Source organism: Mustela lutreola, chromosome 3 (assembly GCF_030435805.1).
Source record: "Mustela lutreola isolate mMusLut2 chromosome 3, mMusLut2.pri, whole genome shotgun sequence".
Taxonomy (NCBI): Eukaryota; Metazoa; Chordata; class Mammalia; order Carnivora; family Mustelidae; genus Mustela; species Mustela lutreola.
The window spans coordinates 182,225,216-182,242,588 of record NC_081292.1 but is presented as its reverse complement, the minus strand read 5'-3'; the positions used below and the strand labels follow the sequence as shown (position 1 = coordinate 182,242,588).

General features: G+C 57.3%; 2 protein-coding genes across 10 annotated transcripts; both read right to left on the bottom strand.

Annotated features, from left to right (window-relative positions):
• Window positions 1-119: 119 nt before the first annotated feature.
• Window positions 120-7,504, bottom strand: ABCB6 (ATP binding cassette subfamily B member 6 (Langereis blood group)). 2 transcript variants are annotated; one of them, XM_059167984.1, is made up of 19 exons: window positions 6,600-7,500; window positions 6,148-6,285; window positions 5,712-5,898; window positions 5,413-5,514; window positions 5,061-5,244; window positions 4,324-4,445; window positions 3,725-3,834; window positions 3,322-3,387; window positions 3,012-3,137; window positions 2,800-2,876; window positions 2,648-2,711; window positions 2,449-2,534; window positions 2,191-2,248; window positions 1,877-1,981; window positions 1,313-1,487; window positions 1,054-1,166; window positions 719-813; window positions 576-644; window positions 120-394 (listed from the first exon to the last, which is right to left on the bottom strand). In XM_059167984.1, the coding sequence occupies exons 1-19, from the start codon at window positions 7,146-7,148 to the stop codon at window positions 292-294; spliced, it is 2,529 nt and encodes an 842-aa protein (XP_059023967.1). In that variant the 5' UTR covers window positions 7,149-7,500; the 3' UTR covers window positions 120-291. The 2 variants fall into 2 exon arrangements, 1 of the variants encoding a protein (XP_059023967.1); XR_009352017.1 differs by lacking the exon at window positions 120-394 and having other exon boundaries at window positions 601-644; window positions 1,054-1,215; window positions 6,600-7,504.
• Window positions 7,505-7,868: 364 nt separating this feature from the next.
• ATG9A (autophagy related 9A) lies at window positions 7,869-17,263 on the bottom strand. 8 transcript variants are annotated; one of them, XM_059167990.1, is made up of 17 exons: window positions 17,094-17,263; window positions 16,632-16,816; window positions 16,062-16,116; window positions 15,526-15,657; window positions 15,349-15,392; window positions 14,756-14,820; window positions 13,580-13,741; window positions 13,259-13,400; window positions 12,272-13,020; window positions 12,017-12,170; window positions 11,731-11,910; window positions 11,151-11,399; window positions 10,759-10,937; window positions 10,533-10,650; window positions 9,571-9,793; window positions 9,231-9,376; window positions 7,869-8,939 (listed from the first exon to the last, which is right to left on the bottom strand). In XM_059167990.1, exons 4-17 carry the CDS (start codon window positions 15,626-15,628, stop codon window positions 8,934-8,936), a joined length of 2,520 nt encoding a protein of 839 aa, XP_059023973.1. In that variant the 5' UTR covers window positions 15,629-15,657; window positions 16,062-16,116; window positions 16,632-16,816; window positions 17,094-17,263; the 3' UTR covers window positions 7,869-8,933. The 8 variants fall into 8 exon arrangements, with proteins under 8 accessions (XP_059023973.1, XP_059023970.1, XP_059023971.1 ...); XM_059167987.1 differs by having other exon boundaries at window positions 16,062-16,119; window positions 16,756-16,816; XM_059167988.1 differs by having other exon boundaries at window positions 16,756-16,816.
• Window positions 17,264-17,373: the final 110 nt, after the last annotated feature.

Sequence of the window (17,373 nt, the reverse complement as noted above, 5' to 3'; positions counted from 1 at the left end):
GGTGGCGTGTTTCTTTCTCTTGTCCAACCGAAACCAGAGGAGTCCCATCAAGAATGCTGCCCTGACCTAACGGTAGAGGCTCCCCAGAGTACCCCACACCAGAGTCACAATGATCCTAGTATGGTCCACACTTTTATTTCCCCAAAAAGTGCTTTTCTGAAAGGTTCTTTTCCTCTGCTATGGCTAGCACCATACCCCTTCACTGGGATGAAATGTGCCAGGAGAAGGGATACATCTTCCTCTCTGAGTTCTCCTTTGGGAGGGACGTGGCCGCAGCTTTAGTCACTATCCTCACTCTGGGGGTCTGGTGTCCTCAGAAACTTCTTCTTGTCCACGCTGCTGCAGCTGCCACATGTCTGCATACATGCCGCCTCGGGACAATAGGGCCTCGTGCCTGAGGTGAGGAGGAAAGTGCAAGTCCCTATTACCTGCTTAACCCTAAGAGTCCTCACCTCCAGTCCACAGAGAGGAGAGGGATTGGCCCGAGAGATCCCTCTGAAACACTCCTGGGATTTCATCTTTTCCTCGGGCCCTGTTCAGAGGCCCTGCCTTGCTCGTCGTGCGGGCTCACTTACCGTCCTCGCTCCACAATGCAGCCATCCTTAAAGACGAGGATCTGGTCAGCGTCGACCACAGTTGAGAGCCTGAGGAATCAGAGTTGAGTTAGGCAGTACACAACACAGGTGGCCACCCGCCACCCACCACCCAGGTCCCGTACCTGTGCGCCACTACGATGGTGGTGCGATTGGCACAGACTTTGGCTAGAGAAGCTTGGATGGCTCTCTCGTTAGATGTGTCCAGTGCAGATGTTGCCTACAGAGAAGATCTGGGTGAACCTGGCCCTGCCTCCCAAAATCCCCATAGAAGGAGAATACAAGCTGTTACCTGAGGTCTTGGGAATCAATAAGGACCTTCTCTGCATTTGAGAACTGTAAGATGTCTCTATGAAGCAGGGATTCACGCTATCTATCCGTGATGGGACACTGCCCCATAGCAGCGGCCTGGGCCCAGGGCAGGAAGGAAGAAGGGGAGCAGGCAGCCTCGGGCCCTCACCTCATCCAGCAGAATGATGTCTGGAGCCTTGAGGATGGTGCGAGCAATGGCAATGCGCTGCTTCTCTCCCCCACTCAGCTTGAGTCCCCGCTCGCCCACCTGTGTCTCGTATCCTGTGAACATCGCCCACCTCCCTCAAGTCACACAGGCTACATTTGGTTTCTGTGACCAGATGAGCAGGAAGGGATGGAGCAGAGGTCAGAAGGAGGAGTAGGGCTGAATCAGGCAGGGGAGGGGCTCTCTCTGCAGGGCAGCTCACCTTCAGGGAAATTCAAGATGGCCTCATGGATGCCAGCAGCCTGAGCAGCCGCCATCACCTCCTCGTCCCCAGCAGTGATGCAGCCATAGCGGATGTTGTTGGCAATGGTGTCGTTGAAGAGGACGGTGTCCTGGGGCACGACTCCAATGTGAGACCGGAGGGAGATCTGGGTCACCTGGAGCCAAGAGACCAAATGCCCCAGGCTGTGAGACTGCCCCACACCTGCCCTCTGGCCTGGAGGGAGCGGGGCTACTAGTGGGGCAGGAGGGGAAGCACATGGGAGGGGGTACAGGAACCCTGTCACCACCGCCCCAGATCCTAGCTGCATGGGCCAATCCCTCAACCTCCCTGAGTCTGTTTCTCTGTCTGTGAAGAAACAAGACACTCTGTGTGCCCGGACTCCCTTATTTGGGGAGGTCACATGGCACGAGGAAGGCCAAGGGCTCCAGCTGCAGCTTTTTGCAGGGGTGACATCCTCTCTCTGGACAGTGGCCAGCACTCCCCAGAGTGCCCTTCTTTCACACACAGGCCCCTAAATCACAGTCTCCTCCCTGGGAACCCTACCTGGGAGATGTCCTGCCCATCAATTCGGATGCAGCCGGAGCTGATGTCGTAGAAGCGAAATAGCAGGCGCAACACCGTGCTCTTCCCGGCTCCCGACGGGCCCACCTGGCGCAGTGGAAACAGAGGGAAGACATGTTTAGGACTGCTGGCTCTTAAGGCTTACTGTCCAAGAAGCTGCCAGTGTCCATAGAGGCTGCTACGTTCGATCCTATGGCCTGCGTGACAGGATTCCACTGCCTGGATCACAAACTTCCAGAAGCACTGGGAGTGGGTTAACTCAAGGAGTCTGGGCCAATACCCGGGTCTTCTCTCACCAGGGCCAGTGTCTGTCCAGGCATGACAGTGAAGGACACATCCTGCAGGGTCTCTCGCCTGCAAGGAAAGGTGGGCATGGTCAGCAGGCCTGTGGCACTCCCAGTGACCCCTTCCACCGGCAGAGCAGAGCTACTCCTGGGCCCTGCCCCTCCCCAGCTCAGGCTCCCTTTCTAGGCAATGGTGGGTGAGAAGCTGGGTTGGCCACATGTAAACGGACGATGGGACAGGGGCCGGGAGATGGCAGAAGGCAGGCTCACCCACTGGAGTAGCTGAAGTGAACGTTCTCAAACTCAATCTGGCCCCTCTGGAAGCGCAGGGGCCCTGCTCCAGGCAGGTCCTTCACCTAGGAGAGTGCCGCCCGTGTGTGCTGCCACCACAGGTCTGGTATCCCCGAGACAGCGGGCCACCGCGCAGACCCCCACATCCTGCACGCCCCACTCCCTGCATTTCACTCACTTCTGCCTTCTCTTTCAGCAGGTCGAACATGTTCTCCATGTCGATGAAGTTCGTCTGGATCATCCTGCAAGAACAGCGCCAGCTGGGGCCCCTCCGAGGAGCGGGGGATATCAGTGAGCGCCCCAGACGGGGCAGGGTCGGAGGTCAGTTACCTGTAGTAGGTGCCAAACCAGTTGAGCGGCATGTACAGCTGGATGATGTAGGTGCCAAACAGCACGAAGTCCCCGACCTGCAGAGATCCGAGGGGAGTACGGGGTCACGGGACGCCTACGGGCTGTCATCCTGCCTGCTTCCCACCCGGGCACTGGGGGCCCAGACACAGGCCCTGGGCCTCTCTTCCCTGTCCCCAGCACAGTGGCCTCACCTGTAGCTTCTGCTCGCTGACAAAATATGCACAAAGCAGGGAGCCAGCGAGGAGCCCAAGCCCGATCACCAGGTTCTGGGTCTGATTCAGTAGAACCAGAGAAGCCGTTGACTTCCACTCCAGATCCTGGGGCGATGACATAGGGGTTCGGGGGAGGCGGAACGTCACATATGCACTCTCACCAAATCCAAAACTGAGCCCAGGCAACTTTGACCTCATTTTCTCAGCCCAAAGCTATCCTCCTCTTGGCCCTGGCAATTCTGCGTGGCTGGGCCGCTGCTCTCAGCAGGTGTCCAGCGGGCATCCTCACCTGGTACTTGAGGATGGCCTCTCGATAGCGGTCCACTTCGTAACCCTCCGCGTTGTAATACTTCACCTGACGAAGTCAAGCCACTCTTGTGAGACACGGCTGCTGCCTGAACACGGCCTGCAGCCTGGATCGTTTCTTGCACATTCCCACTGCCTCCTACCTCGTTTTATTTTTTTTTTAACTTTTACTTGTATTTAAGTACTCTCTACACCCAACGTGGGGGTCAAACTCACAACCCTGAGACTGAGTCGCATGCTCTTCGGACTGAGCCAGCTGGGTGTCTGTCTGTCCTCATTTGAAACATCACTCCCTCCCCACTGCACTCCCCGACCCCAGGTCCCCTGGCAGCCCCGCTGGTGCACACCTCCATGCCTCACACTAATACCACCAAGGCCTTCATTACCGTCTCAAAGTTTAGCAAAGAATCCACAGCTCGGGCCCGTGTAGCGTTCTCCTGTGTGTTCATGGCACGTCGAAACTTCGTTCTCCACTCGGTGACCACGATGGTCACAACTGCAGAGTGACAAGAGGGGGAGGAAGGGGAAGAAGAGAGCGTGGCATCACTCCCGACAACAGAGACCACAGGGGGATGTCTGCCACCTGCCACATACACGCGAACGGTGACTAGGGACCCAGGTACCAAAGGGAGCCCTAGGTCCCCGAGGAAAGGGGCTGTGCCCAAGACACCCATGCAACCTGTACAAGGCCTTGTGTGTGAAAATGCTGTTGGGGGCTGGCTGCATCTGGTTACACGGATGAGGTTTCTCCGTGACGTGAACTCACAAGGTGACCAGGATGCCCTTCCCCAGCCCTCTGTCCAGGCCGAGCTATGGCTCTCCTGGCCGAGAAGGCCAGTCCATCGCGCTAGGGAGCAGCCGGAGTTGATTCGAGTCCCCTCATCTACAGCCTCCCCTCACTGGGCCAGCTGAGTAGGGGCAGGACTCACACCCAAGGAAGTCCCCGGAGCATTTCGGGGAGACATTTCCCCCAGGCAGCACTCACTGAGATAAAGACTCATGCAGAGGAACACAATGAGGCCAAACCAGGCGTTGAAGAACATGCTGAAGTAGATGATGCCGATGGTGATGTCAGCCAGTGTGGGGAGGATGTTGAACACCAGGTAGCTAAGGAGACAAGTCAGACAACAAAGGAAAGTTTAGGGGCTGGGAGCCAGCCGCTCTGCCCCCCGGAGTTTCCTTGTGGTTTTGTTTCTCAGTGACAGAGTAGAAGCAAGCTGAATTGCCCCTCAGCCAGTGGACGGCTAAATAAACAGGTAGCAGGCCCCAAGGACAGGATGCGCCAGGTCAGTTATGAACAAGGAGGCTCTTCATGCAGGACAGGAATAGATATCCTGCCATCCTGCCGTTTTGCTGATAAGGCAATTCTGAGAATGACACCTATGTCGTGATCCCATGCATTTTGGGAAAACCCTCCCCAGCACCCTGTTAGGGCCATGAGGCTGTGCACATACGTATGTCAACGTTATCAAAAGCAGAACCCAACATCCTAGATGGGGTGGGAACCTCTGGAAGAGCGAGCAGAATTTATAAGATACTTGCTCCGTTTAGTTGTGTTACTTTGATAACATACCTATGTTTGTCTTAAAGTTTAAAAAAAAAAAAAAAAGGATAAAGCAGGACGGAGAGGCAGGTGAAGCTGGGTGCTTTCTCCAGCCAGCCCCCTTCATGCCTGCTCCTCCAGCCCCGCCGCCCCTTACTCCGTTTCCGCCCTCCTGACACCTGAGCAGCCCCGTGACGCTGGATGTGCCCCGGTCCACAATCCGCAGCACCTCGCCAGTGCGGCGCCCCAGGTGCCAGCGCAGGGACAGCTCGTGCAGGTGGGAGAAGAGGCGCAGCTCCACCTGCCGTGACGTGAACTGCTGCACCCGAATCCACAGGAACGTGCGCAGGTTGCTCACGAAGCCTAGGGGGAGCCGGGGGAGGCCTCGGTAGAGCTGGGGGGCCAAACACCATCAGCCCGGTACCCCAGATGAAAGGTCCGAGACCACCAAAAGGCCAGGGGAGGGGTGCTTAGGGGAGGAAGAGGGGGAGAGGCCAGTGCTAACCAGGATAACAGCAGGGTCCCTTGTACCTGTACTGCCTGTGCCACCCCCCTGGAGGAACTTGAGGATGACATAGACGGTAACGGTCCAGGCCAGGGAGCTCCAAGGGGCCTTCTCAGTCAGCAAGTTCACTACGGAGACAGTAAGTCAGAGCCCAATTCCAGCCCTGAGGACTCTGTTCAGGAGAAACTGTTCCAGGCACCAGCCACAGCCCCTTTCTCATCCTCCCACTCCTAGCACTGCCCCACCTCCGTAGGTTAGGGCCTGCACCTTGCACGTGGCCCACGAAGGACCAGAAAATTGAGCCGGCACTTCTTCGTCCCCTCACCTATGTCCCTATAGAAGATGGGGACCAACACGTTCAGTCCCCGTTCCAAGCCCATGAGCCCCAGGCAGATGAGCACAATGAACTGCAGAACTGGGCTCCCTTGAGGCCACAGGTAGCCACTCAGTAGGCGGAGCTTCCTGCCCAGGTCTTGCCATGTAGATCGTGGTGGTGCCTCTGTTGACTGAACCTAGGATAGTGAAACACGTAGGGGCGGGGAGCTCAGAAGTCAAAAAGAAGTGCCCTAGGCGAACCCCTCTGGGGAAAAGGTATGGGATTACAGCTCCCAGCTATCTCAGACCCACAAGTGATCCCCAATGAGGTCAGAAAAGCTCACAGGGCACAAACTGAGATTTGGGAAAGAAATATCATGGTGGGAAACAATGAGGACAGGCAATGAAAGTAAGACAGACCCTAAGATTCAGAAATTCATGTATACCTCGCTCCTCTCTACATCTTGATCATCTTCATTAATTTTCAAGGCATAGGACTGGGGACGAAGTCCAGGGGCCCAGAGTCCCAAGATAAAAAGCCCTCCAGAGACCACATACCGCAGCACCCACAGGCTAAACTGAACCTAGAATAAAAACGTATCCGGAGAGCATCAAAGAAGGCCCAAAATGCCTTTGTTACCACTTATAACAGGGCTGGGTACTGGAACAGGGCACATACCCAAGTCAGGGACCCAGCATCAGGGAAGCTTTAAAAACATCTACAGTGACTCAGCACAGACACACCCCACCAGCTGGCTATCAGCAGCCAGGCCAGGAGGCCTCCCCCTTTTCCCTTTCTTAGGTGCATCCCAAAGTGTGGAACATTGTGCCCAGGCATATCATCCTTCTTCCCAGCCCTTGCCACTCATGATTCTCCTCTCTCCAAGAGGTCCCTTACCTGCTGGCCCAAGTCTGCCCGTGCCCACCACCACAGTGGGCTGTTCCATGACACAAGGGCCAAGTTCTCAGCTGTAAATGCCACAGTCCAGAGGAGCAGGAGACCCAAGCTGTGCCTGAACTCGATCCAGATGCCCATAGCTAGCTTCTGCCACGCCTGGTTACGTTCCACCACAAGCAGCCCCAGGCCACAGGCGCTGGCCAGAGTCCCCAGTATGGAAGCCAGCAGTAGGTAGCCTGGCAGCGGGGCGCCCCCGGCAGTGCCCACCCGGCCAACCAGGCTGGCTAGAGGCAGGGCCACCTGAAGTGTGGCCAGAAGCAGCTGCAGTACGTAGGGAGCGACAAGAGGCCCGGAGCTCCAGGACACCTCGCGGGCGCCAGCAGGCCGCTCACGGCTCTTGCAAGGCAGGGCTAGCACCAAGGCCAGAGCCCCCAGGGCCATCAGTATCGAGGGCGTAAGAGTGAAGAAGAAGCAAGGACTCAGGCCACCCTGCACCCAGGCCGGCCCCAAAGGCCCCTCGGCCTCGCAGTAGTTGCCCACGATCACCATGGCGACGCGTGGCCGCCGGCCGAGGCTGTGGGGACTGCGGGGACTGCGGGGAGTGCAGGAAGGGCAAACGGGACCAGCTGCTCGGGGCGGAGCGCGGACGCTGGGGTGTTTCGGGTCATGGAGCCGAGGGGCGCCAAGCCGCGGGGGTCTCAGGCAGGGACACACGTGGGCCCCGCCACACTACGCACTCTTCGCGCACGCGCCGCCGCCACGCACTCACGCAGGGCACGCACGCCGTCTTCGCCCGTCAGTCCGCCCCTCGCTCGCAGCCCGGGAACCTCTTGCTGAGTCCGGGCGGGGAGGAATGCGGGGAGGAATGCTGGGCTTCAGCCGCGAGCGGCTCCCTCGCGCAGCCGCCCGGCCCACCAGGGCGGCTCCACGCCTCACGTAGGGCCCCCATTGGTCAACCTCCCTGAAGGGGTGGGAGGGAGAGGGTGCACGCGGGAGAGGCAATGCACGGGGGTGGAGCCGGTTTAGTCACGTGCTCAGGGCGCGAAATCTGAATGCACGTCCAGCCAGAGACTTTGACCTCCACGGAAGCAGGGCTGGGGAATGACTCTTCTGCTAGCTCGCTATATCCGAGTGACGGCACAGCCCCACTTTCCTACAGGGCCCGACCGGGTCCCCAGCCATCAGAAAAAATCACACACATCCCACTTGTTCCCAGAATCCTAGCAGGAAGAGACAACTAGAGGTGCAAGACACCAAGCCGCGACCTGGTCAAAGTCCCTTTTTTTATTAAGGGTTATCAAGCTGTACACAGTTCCTACGCCTTCCGCTGTGAGCTTCGGCGGCACAGTTCACCACACTCGCAGCTGACTACACCTGGGCGAGGGGTAGAGAGGAAAGTAGGAGCTGGATCCCAGCATGCAATGCGGCAGCTCAAAGCCTAGGGCGTAAGCCTCCTGTTACGCCTGTCCCTGTGTTGGGGACAGCGGGAGGCAGGCCAGAGCTCTCCTGCTGGGAGGTAGACAGCCAAGGGCACAACCAGCCCAGCCCGTCCTATGTGCAGGCTGTAAGGGGTACGTTAAGCAGCAATGAGAGCCAGGATGGCCTGTCTCCCAGGAGCCCATCCTAAAAGTTGGGAGAGGGCAGCAAAGAATTTCCATCCTGCTCCTGCCAGTTTAGAAACCTTCCTTTCTTAGTGTCAAAAGATAGCATGAGAGGAGCTGGGAGCCAGGGCCTCCGCACCAATGCAAAGCAAAAGCTGAACAGAATGGGAGCAAAGCAAACAGAACGGGAGCGAGAGGCACACATGCCAGTCCTGTGCAGGAGGCGGGAGAGAGGCGAGCAGGCTGCAGCACTGGGAGAGAACTGGGGGTGAGGTAAGCGCCACAGCCCGAGCTGCTCTTCTGTTCGGGGTCGGGGAGGGAGGTTGCAGAGGTTGAGGGCTGGGGCCCAACCTCCCCACTCCACAGTTGGCACAGGTTCTCCCTGCTTGGCAGCTTCTGTGGTGGGCAGTCCTCTGGAGACTTGCAGGGGTGGGTGCAAAGGTGGCAGTACTGGGGCTGGGCTGGGGACCAGTTTCTAGCACCACACTCTGAGCCAAGGGGGGTCCTGGGGATGAGGCTAGAGTCCTGTGCGCCTTGGTTCCTAGGCCCCCCATTTCTCTCCTGGGGCTGTGGAAAGCCCAGCGTTGGCATTTCCCTTGGCCAGGCACAGACACACAAACACCACACACGTGGAGCCAGGCAACACTCAGAGGAGCCCTCCGTGGCGGGCGGATGGGATGGCGGGGCATCAGCGGCCGCCATCCTGGGACATAGGGATGCTCCTCAGCCTCATCTATACCTGTGGAGAGAAAAGCATTAGCAATGGAGATAATCTTCAGCTATCGGCTTACCAAAAAAAGTCTTTATCAGAGATAAAGGCAAATGAAAGCTTGATTCCTGGGAAGGAAAGCGTAGGGAAAACCAAGCCTCAGATTTCAGAGAAAGTGAGGCAAGAAAGGGGAGTGTATTTTGGAGGGGGACCAACAGTATCTCTGTAGGAGAGGTCTGCCTTCCTTCACAGGAGGCTTTGATCTTGGCCTGGAAGTTACTAGTTCCAGTAGTAGTCATTGTCTGGTCCTGGAGCCCTTACCTTGTGCACCTGAGGGGGCAGCTCATCCTCTGAGCCCTCCTCAGGCACTGGCTCTGGGTGCCTGGAGGCTGCCTGCCCGTCTTCGGCCCACCCTCCGAGAGGCAACCGTGAGAAGTGAGAGGGAGCCCGGGGTACTGTGCCAGGATCTAGAGACACAAGTAAACATACTCTTAGAATGAGCACAGACAAAAATGTGGAGAAAGGTTCTGGGGCTGTCTGGGGTGAGGTGAGGCTCAGTCTCTTTGGGCCTGATCGCTCTGACCTCCTTCCTCCCCAAGAGGCCCCCCAAAAAGCCACCTTTCCCTGAAGGCTCTCTACCCTCCCGGACTTGCACTGATACCTGTGATACCCCCGTAGCGCCTCTGGAAGCCCCCCTGCAGGGCGGTGGTTTCAGGTGCTCCGGGCCGGGCTGCAGCACAGGGATAGCTGGCCGAACGGGGGATAGGTTGGGAGGCCCGGGAACCCTCTCCCCCCTCTTCAGGGGCACTCTCCCCACTCTCATCGCTCTCCCGGCGGTGCCACACGTGCCGCTCAGGTTCGGCCTGGGCCTGCTGCTTGTGGAGCTGAGAAGTGGGGGTAGGGGGTTGGGGGGGCTCATTAGTTGGGAATAGGATATCTGAAACAACTGCCCCCCACCTTGCTATCCCCCAGTTCCCATTTTCACCACCTCACCGAGAATCAACGACCCAGAGTAACTATGTTAACAGTGTGTACCACACATATGACGTCTTACAGATTAAATTCTCTGCAGATCCCTGGAACCTAGTCATTTGAGTCCATTACGAATTGGCTGCACATGTAAGAAAGTGCCAGGTGCCCTTTCAAGATGCTGGGAAGACAGCAGTGAACAAAACAGACAAAAGTCCCAGCCTCTGTATGGCTTTATATGCTGGGGGGTGGAGGCAGGGAGTTAGAGACAATAAGATAAAAAAAGGAAAAAAGTGCAAATATGTCAGATAAATGCTATGGAAAAAAATAAGGCAGGAAGATTCAGGAGGGTGCCCAAGGGAGGCTCTTTTGGTCAGAATGACCACAGATAGTCTCCCGGAAGAGGTAAGAACAGACACGTGAATAAAGGAGGGAGCCATCTGCCTAGCTCAGGGAGGTGGACTCTTGGTAAGGGAAACAACAAATGTATAAAGGCCCCGGATGACAATAAGCTCGTCTATGCGGGAATGCAGATCAGAGAAGGGAATGGCAGAGAAGGGTTCTGAACCCACATCTTGCTTTTCCACGCCTAAACCCCTCTGTCTGTCGGCGGCCCCCTCAATTCCAGGGCTCTGCCCCTTCCCACTGGCTCACCTGGTGCATGTAGAGAGCGTGCAGGCTCATCTCGGTGGATGCATACTCCGACAGTACCAGGCTCTGCAGCTGTCCTTCCCACACACTGCTCCCGGAGCTGGCTGTCCTGGCGTCCAGCCTGTCCCATCCAGCACACACAGACAGTGGCCGTCAACATTTCTGAGCCCCGAAGAGGCTCCTGGGGGACTACTGCCATGCCCTCCCACTGCAGCCCACCTCTACTCACCCAGAGCCTGTCATGGTGCTTGGAGCTCGGCCTGTGGGCACCTGACCGGGGTGCAGAGGGGAAAAAGAGCGCAGGGCAGAGGCGACTTCGGCCCTGTGCCTGGAGCCCTGCAGGTCTCTGGGCAGTGGGGGGCCCCGGCAGGATGAGCCAGCTACCACATTTGCAATAAGGCTCAGTGGCTGTGAAAGAAAGTGGTGGGTAGGGTTCCCAGGGCAAGAGGGAGGCCACGGGGTTCCTCAGTATTCTGGACGTCGGAACCCCAGGGCACAGACTGAAAAGACAGAAGGAGACTGACCAAATGGGTAGGCCCTTCCGTCCCAGGCCTGGTCCTCAACTCCCAGCACCGGGAGTCCACTCTGCCTAGCGTCACCTCCCAGTCCCCAGGAACACACCTCAGACTCAGATTGTAAAGACTGGATGGACGTAAAGAGAGCATTTTCAGGAAGCAGACCCCCTTGGGCGAGGCTGGCAGCTGCTCCGTCCCGCTGAACCTGCTCCTTGAGGAAGCCGAGGAAGGCGGTGCTCTCACGTGGTGGCTGCCAGCCGGGGTTGGTGATAGCGAAGTGCATGAGTGACAGCTCTGTCTTCCCATCCTCAGCTTGCTGGTACACCGAGGCCTCTGTCTGCCCACCGGACAGCCACTGTATAGAAGAGGCTACTGTGAGCAGGACTGCGGCATCTCGTCCAGGGCCCTGGGGCGGACACCCGCCCCAGGAGCAGCCTCATGCTGGCCGAGTTGCTTGGTTTGTGACTTTCTCAAGCAAACTTGGCCAGAGGTGCCAGCTGAAGGCTAAAATTCAGCCCAAGCTCCTAGTTCCCCAAGCAGTGTGTACTCTGGTGCCTGGCTGCCAGAAACGGAGCCGCCTTTTCGAGATGCGCTGGCTCAGAGCAGTGTCTTTTTTGCAGTCTGCCCAAGGACACGGTGTGCCCCATCATTGCCTCTGGCCATCCGCGCCCATCCTCTCCCAGTACCTGGGGATGCCCGTGCTGGCGAACATCCATCTGAGCAAAGGAGCAGGTATCCCCAACACCGACAACCTCCACGGTGAAATTGCGGAAGAAGTCTATGATCTCCAGGGCCCGTGGGCGCAGGCAGAAGATAAGGATGAGGGGTGTGACGATGGGACTCAGCAGTTCCTCCAAGATGAACACCTGGAAGGAAGGGGACTGCGGTCACAAGAAAGCTGGCAGGATCCCAGCCCTCACCAGCGAGCTATCAGCCGGTCTCTAACAGGCCCTAACTCCCAACTCCACTCACTGCCTTGTACTGGAAGAGCTGGGCAAACTCGTCCCGGGTCTGCGAGCGGTGGGCATTACCCTGCCAGTGGTCAGGCATGTAGTGAATGTGCGCGAGGATCACGCGGAGCAGCTGCTCAGGGCAGAACACCATGTGCTGGTCCGGGATAAAGGACCTGCGGGAGTCGGGGCCACGGTGAGAGGGCCGCCTCTCCCAGGGGCCACTAGTCAGCTTGCTCCCACCCCCCCACGCCCCACCTGCTGCCCTGGGCCGCACCTGCACACGGTCACGGTGACCCCCAGGAGTGTGACGGTGGTGAGGACATGCTCCACGGCCAACACGTCTTCGTCGTAGATGGTGAGGGCAATGAGCACGGCCAGGATGGAGCCAGCAAAGAAGGCGCCATTCTTGGCCAGCAACGTCAGCAGCGGGGACAGGAAGCAGTTCATGTACTTGGAGGCGGGCTTGTAGCCTCGGCTGAGGCGGGACTGCAGCTCGTGCTCCAGCTCGTTGAAGTGGCGGAGGTAGCAGCGGCCATAGAGGGACCAGCAGCGCGCCCCGAGGGCCCCGGGCTCCCGCTTCAGCACCTCGGCGTAGCTGAAGAAGGCGTAGAGGATCTGCCAGATGAGGATGAGGGGGCACAGCAGGAAGTTGGCAATGCCGATCCACAGGATGCGGTTGCTGAGGCGCTGGGCCAACTCCAGCCGCTGTCCCCCACGTTTGTACTCAGCCTTGAGGCTCCATTCATTGAGAAACAGAGAGCCAGGGCCCCAGAAGAGGATCAGCTCGAAGTTGTACTTGAGGCCGCGTGTGAAGAAGACAGCCTCCCCCAGGCCTGGCAGGCGGAAGCGCAGAGGCAGGAGGGACTTGTTCACCAGGGCGACCATGTAGTTCTGGAAACGGAGGATGCGGTGGTAGATGTCCAGCTCGGTCAGCTCGCGCTTGTGGATGCAGATCTGGTGCTCCTTCTGAGTCTGTACGATGCGCGCCTGTACTTCCTGCCACGTGCAGTAGGGGAGGGCGGACTGCGGGGTGGGAGAGAGGGCCGCCAGGGAAGGTGGGCTTGTGGCCCAGGACTCCTCCTCCTCACCCCGCAGTAGCTGTGAGACCCTGTGTGGAGCTGGGGAGAGCCTTTAAGCAGAGGCTCCCAGACCCACCAGGCCATGAGGGGGATGCCCAAGGCCCAGCGATCCGCCCCACTTGGCCCCAGCCGCTGAGGGCACCTTGGGCTGCAGCGCAAACAGCCCCACTTCCCAGTCTCACCATGGGGATACGCAGAGCGTGTAGGTAGAAGGAGTGGATCTCCCAGTAGCAGCAAATGTTGTAGATGAACTTGATAAGCCGATGGATCCAGAACACACCCGCGATGACCAGGATGGTGATGAGGGAGCCATTTTCCTGAATCCTGTTGGGGAAAGGAAGGGGACGAGGAGTGGCCCCTATGGAGTCTTGGCAGACAGGATGCTATCCCGAAGGATGGCGAGACCGAGGCCGAGTCTGTGTTCGAAAGAATGTGCCTCCCACTCCGCTCCATTCCCCACCTGTTGGTGGAACTCTGGCTCTGAGGTCCTCTGAGGCCCTTACCTGGCACTACAGACCTGGGCGGGCAAAAAGGCGTCTGGCAGAGTGACCTTGACAGGCTCGGTCGGGTGAAGACTATGGTTCACCATCTTGTTGGCAAAGAGGATGTCGTAGTCCACGCAGCTGACCAGGAAGGTGGTGAAGGCAACCACAAAGAGGAACTGCCTGGGGGATTGGGACGAGGGTCCAAGAGTCAGAGAGGCACCAGTGAGATAGTGTGGGAAAAGGTAAGAGTCTGGAAGCAGCAGAACAAGATTAGAGAGCAGCCTTTGGGGACCAGCAGGGGCTGGAAAACTCCCAGTGGGCTCTCTCTGAGGCTCAGCCCCCGGAACTGTCTTCGGTCCAAACCAGCTCCTGCTTTTTGCTCTTAGCCTTGGGCGTCACACAATTAACCTGCTTTCCTTCCCGCTTAGTAATCTCTGCCACCACTTACTAGACTCACGCAAAGATCTTGTGATTATGGTCTCTGCTACCCAATCCTTGATTTCCTTTTGAGATAGTATTTAGAAGCCTTAAGGGGATTTACAGTCTTTTCTGATTGAAGGAGGGTTTCCCAATCACATCCTCTTTGGCAAGGCCATATGGGTTTTTCTTTTTAGAAAGCGTTTTGTTCTGCCTTCCTAGGTGTAACTAAGGCAGAACACAACACACACTTTTCTTTCCTTTTTTTTTTTTTTAAGATTTTATTTATTTATTTGACAGAGAGAGATCACAAGTAGGCAGAGAGGAAGGTAGAGAGAGGGGGAAGCAGGCTCCCCACTGAGCAGAGAGCCTGATGTGGAGCTCAATCCCAGGACCCTGAGATCATGACCTGAGCCCAAGGCAGAGGCTTAACCCACTGGGCCACCCAGGTGCCCCAAACACACACTTTTCTTAAGTGGCCGACAAGTCTAAGACCTCCTGACTGAACCACGCCCATTCCATCCGGGCTCTGACGAAATAATTAAGTCTTGAGTTCTCCTCGTGGAGGAGAGAGGATTTGGAAGATTAAAAAAAGAAGAAGAAGAAAAAATGAGACTATAAATTTTGGTGCCACACCTAGTCCCTGAACTCTAAAATTAGTCTGTAGGGTTTCAAGTCAGGAACTGAGCTGCACCTGCAGGTGCCAGGGCTGAGCTAAAGAAAAGGAAAGACTGAGATGCAGTCCTTTCCCACATCACCATCCCTTCTTAGACTTACATGAGCTCAAAGATCTCCCCGATGAGCATGCAAGTGAAGCCATTCTTCTGGTGTAGATTATAAACGTGTAATTGTCAAGAAAAATGTGGTTGATAGAGACAGCAATTAGGAGCACAGACTTTGGGGCTCATGTGCCTGAACTTAACTCCTGGCTCTGTGACTTTCTAGCCTTTGGCCAAATTTACTTAATCTCTCTCAACTTTTGTCTGCAGTAATACTTTGGAAAAACAGCACCTGTCTCATAGGATTATTAGGTATCAGATAATGGGTGTAAAGTATTTAACACAGAGCTGACACAGATTAAATCAAAAGATATTAATTATTATAGTTATTAGCGTCCCATCAAAAAGAAAGATCTCCTTTAGAGAAGGTCCTTATGAACTGACACCACCAAGTGAAAGGCACGTAGCTCTTGGGAAACGCAGGGTTATCATTATCCATAATGATCATTATTTTCCCAGCCTCTTTCAACCTTAAAAGTTCCATCTCCCTTCCGGGGATTAGAATCAAACCCACCCCAACTTCCCATCCAGGCCCTGGCTTAGAGAGGGGCTAAGGGTCCCAGAGCTTCAACGCAGAGACACAAAGGATATTCGAGAGAAGAAGAGGTCAAGGTTTTCGATGTGGTGCCAGGGTGCTGTGGATACAGGAGCAGAGATGTCAGAGCCCTGAAGGAACCAGAGCCCCTTGCTTCCTCAGCGCTCCTCCACCGGCTCTCTCCCCAGGCCACCCCCCGCCCCCCGGCTGCGCTGTGGGGTCAGAGAACTCACATTTACTCCCCTCAGGGACGTGCACCAGTAGGTCCTCCTCCCCAGGGGGTGAATCACTGTAGGAGGCCTCAAGGCGCTGGTATTCAGTGTCAAACTGCGCCATCACCACCGCCCCCTGTCCACTCTGTCCACCTGCCAGTAATGATGAAGAGATCCAGTTCAGACCCAGGGGCTGCTTGTCTGCTGCCCTGCCTAGTAGACCACAAAGAGTGAGAAAGAATCCCTGGCCTTGGTCTCTACTCCCGGTCTTCTCGGCTCAAAGGCAGAAGAGTAGTTACCAAAGGAGAGCAGTAAGCTCAGGGTCCGGGAGCTCAGGCCTTCCCAGAGCCTTTCCTGAGTTGTCTACTGAGGTCTGGCTGGACTAAAGCAAGATTCTGCTGCTTGGGGAGGGGGGGGCAGGGAGGGCTGTTTCATCTTCTATGCAGTGGAGTTAAGGGGACTTCCCTCTCCTTCCTGGAGAAACCCAGGTCTCCCAAGAGACTAGCAGTCCGGAAGCACTTTGTAAACAAAGGTTTGAGATAAGCACATGGCCCTACCAGCTCCATGGACAGCATCTGCTCCACTCCAGCCCTTGATGCCCAGGCTCCGCAGCTGCTGGAGGAGAAGGTGTCAGGCCCCAGAGAGAGGGGAGTGGGGAGAGAAAGAAATCCAGCCCTCCTATCAACCCAGCCTCCAGTGAGAGGAGGCCAAGCATGGGGCAGGGAGCTGTGTTGGGGAAGAGGCACTGGGCAAGGTGTCCTTCCTCGGGTTTACTATACGTAGGCCACTCATCCAACCCCAGAATCCCAAGAAGTGGCTTGCTGAGCCTGTCAAGACTGAGTCAGTACAGGCCCGAGGTCAGGCAGCTCCTCTGGACTGTTCTTCCAATGCCCCTCCTCAGCCTCTGAAATTAGGCCTCTCAGGGTCCTCAAAGCCCCAAATCCAAAACCCAAGAAAAGTCTTTCCTGAAAAGGACCTTTCTGGTCAACGTCTTCCCCTGCTTTTCTAGCACTAAAGGCAGGCATAGCTGGATGGGAAATCCTGACTGGGTCAGTGGAGACCCAGATCCTGGGTGAACTGTGGGGTCCCTAGGTCCCCAGAGCCAAGCATGTCTAGACAGCACTCACCCAGTCGGTGCAGACTCTCGGGCGGTGGAACACGACCCAGCCGGATCCCAGTGGGACCCCCTGGGTTAGTGAGAGCCCTGGGTCCAAAGGAGCTGACCAAGCCCTCGGGGAACTCAACACTCACCGGGTCAGTGTGGACCCAGGCTCATGGAGCCCTGGCTGGCCGGGCCTGGGCTCAGGGGTTCCTGCGGATGGTGGAAGAATCGAGCCAGTCCGACAGCGGATCGTCCAGGTGGGCTGGGTTGCCTCCCCACACCCAGCCGCCAGGACCCGAGCCCAGAGCGCCCCAGGGTCGCCCGGCACCAGGCCAAAGGCTCGGCTCCCAACAGCGGACAACCTCGCGCGCGGCCCCGCCGCCCGCGCGCGCCCCCGCCCGCGCGCCCCCGCCATCAAAACATTCCGGCTGCGCGCCTTCGCCCCTCCCGCGGCGCCCCTGTCCCCCGTTACTCGCCGTGAGCTCACTTAAGGCTCCGCGGGCAACCCCCCCGTCAGGTCCGGCCCGGGCCTTGGGAGTTCAGTAACCGATCTCGCGTTTCACCTCAGGAACCGTGACCCGAGCGACTCCAGGGGCTCGGTCGGCTCCGCTGGGTTCGTCCGGACCCGGAGCCCTAGGCCCGCCGCCTGCCACTCACTGTCACCCGCAGTCAGTCTGGCCAATGAGCACGGGGGGTGGAGACACGACGGCCAATTCTCGGCTTCGAGGGCGGGACTAAAGGTTCAAGGTGGGTTTTGGACCGTCAGA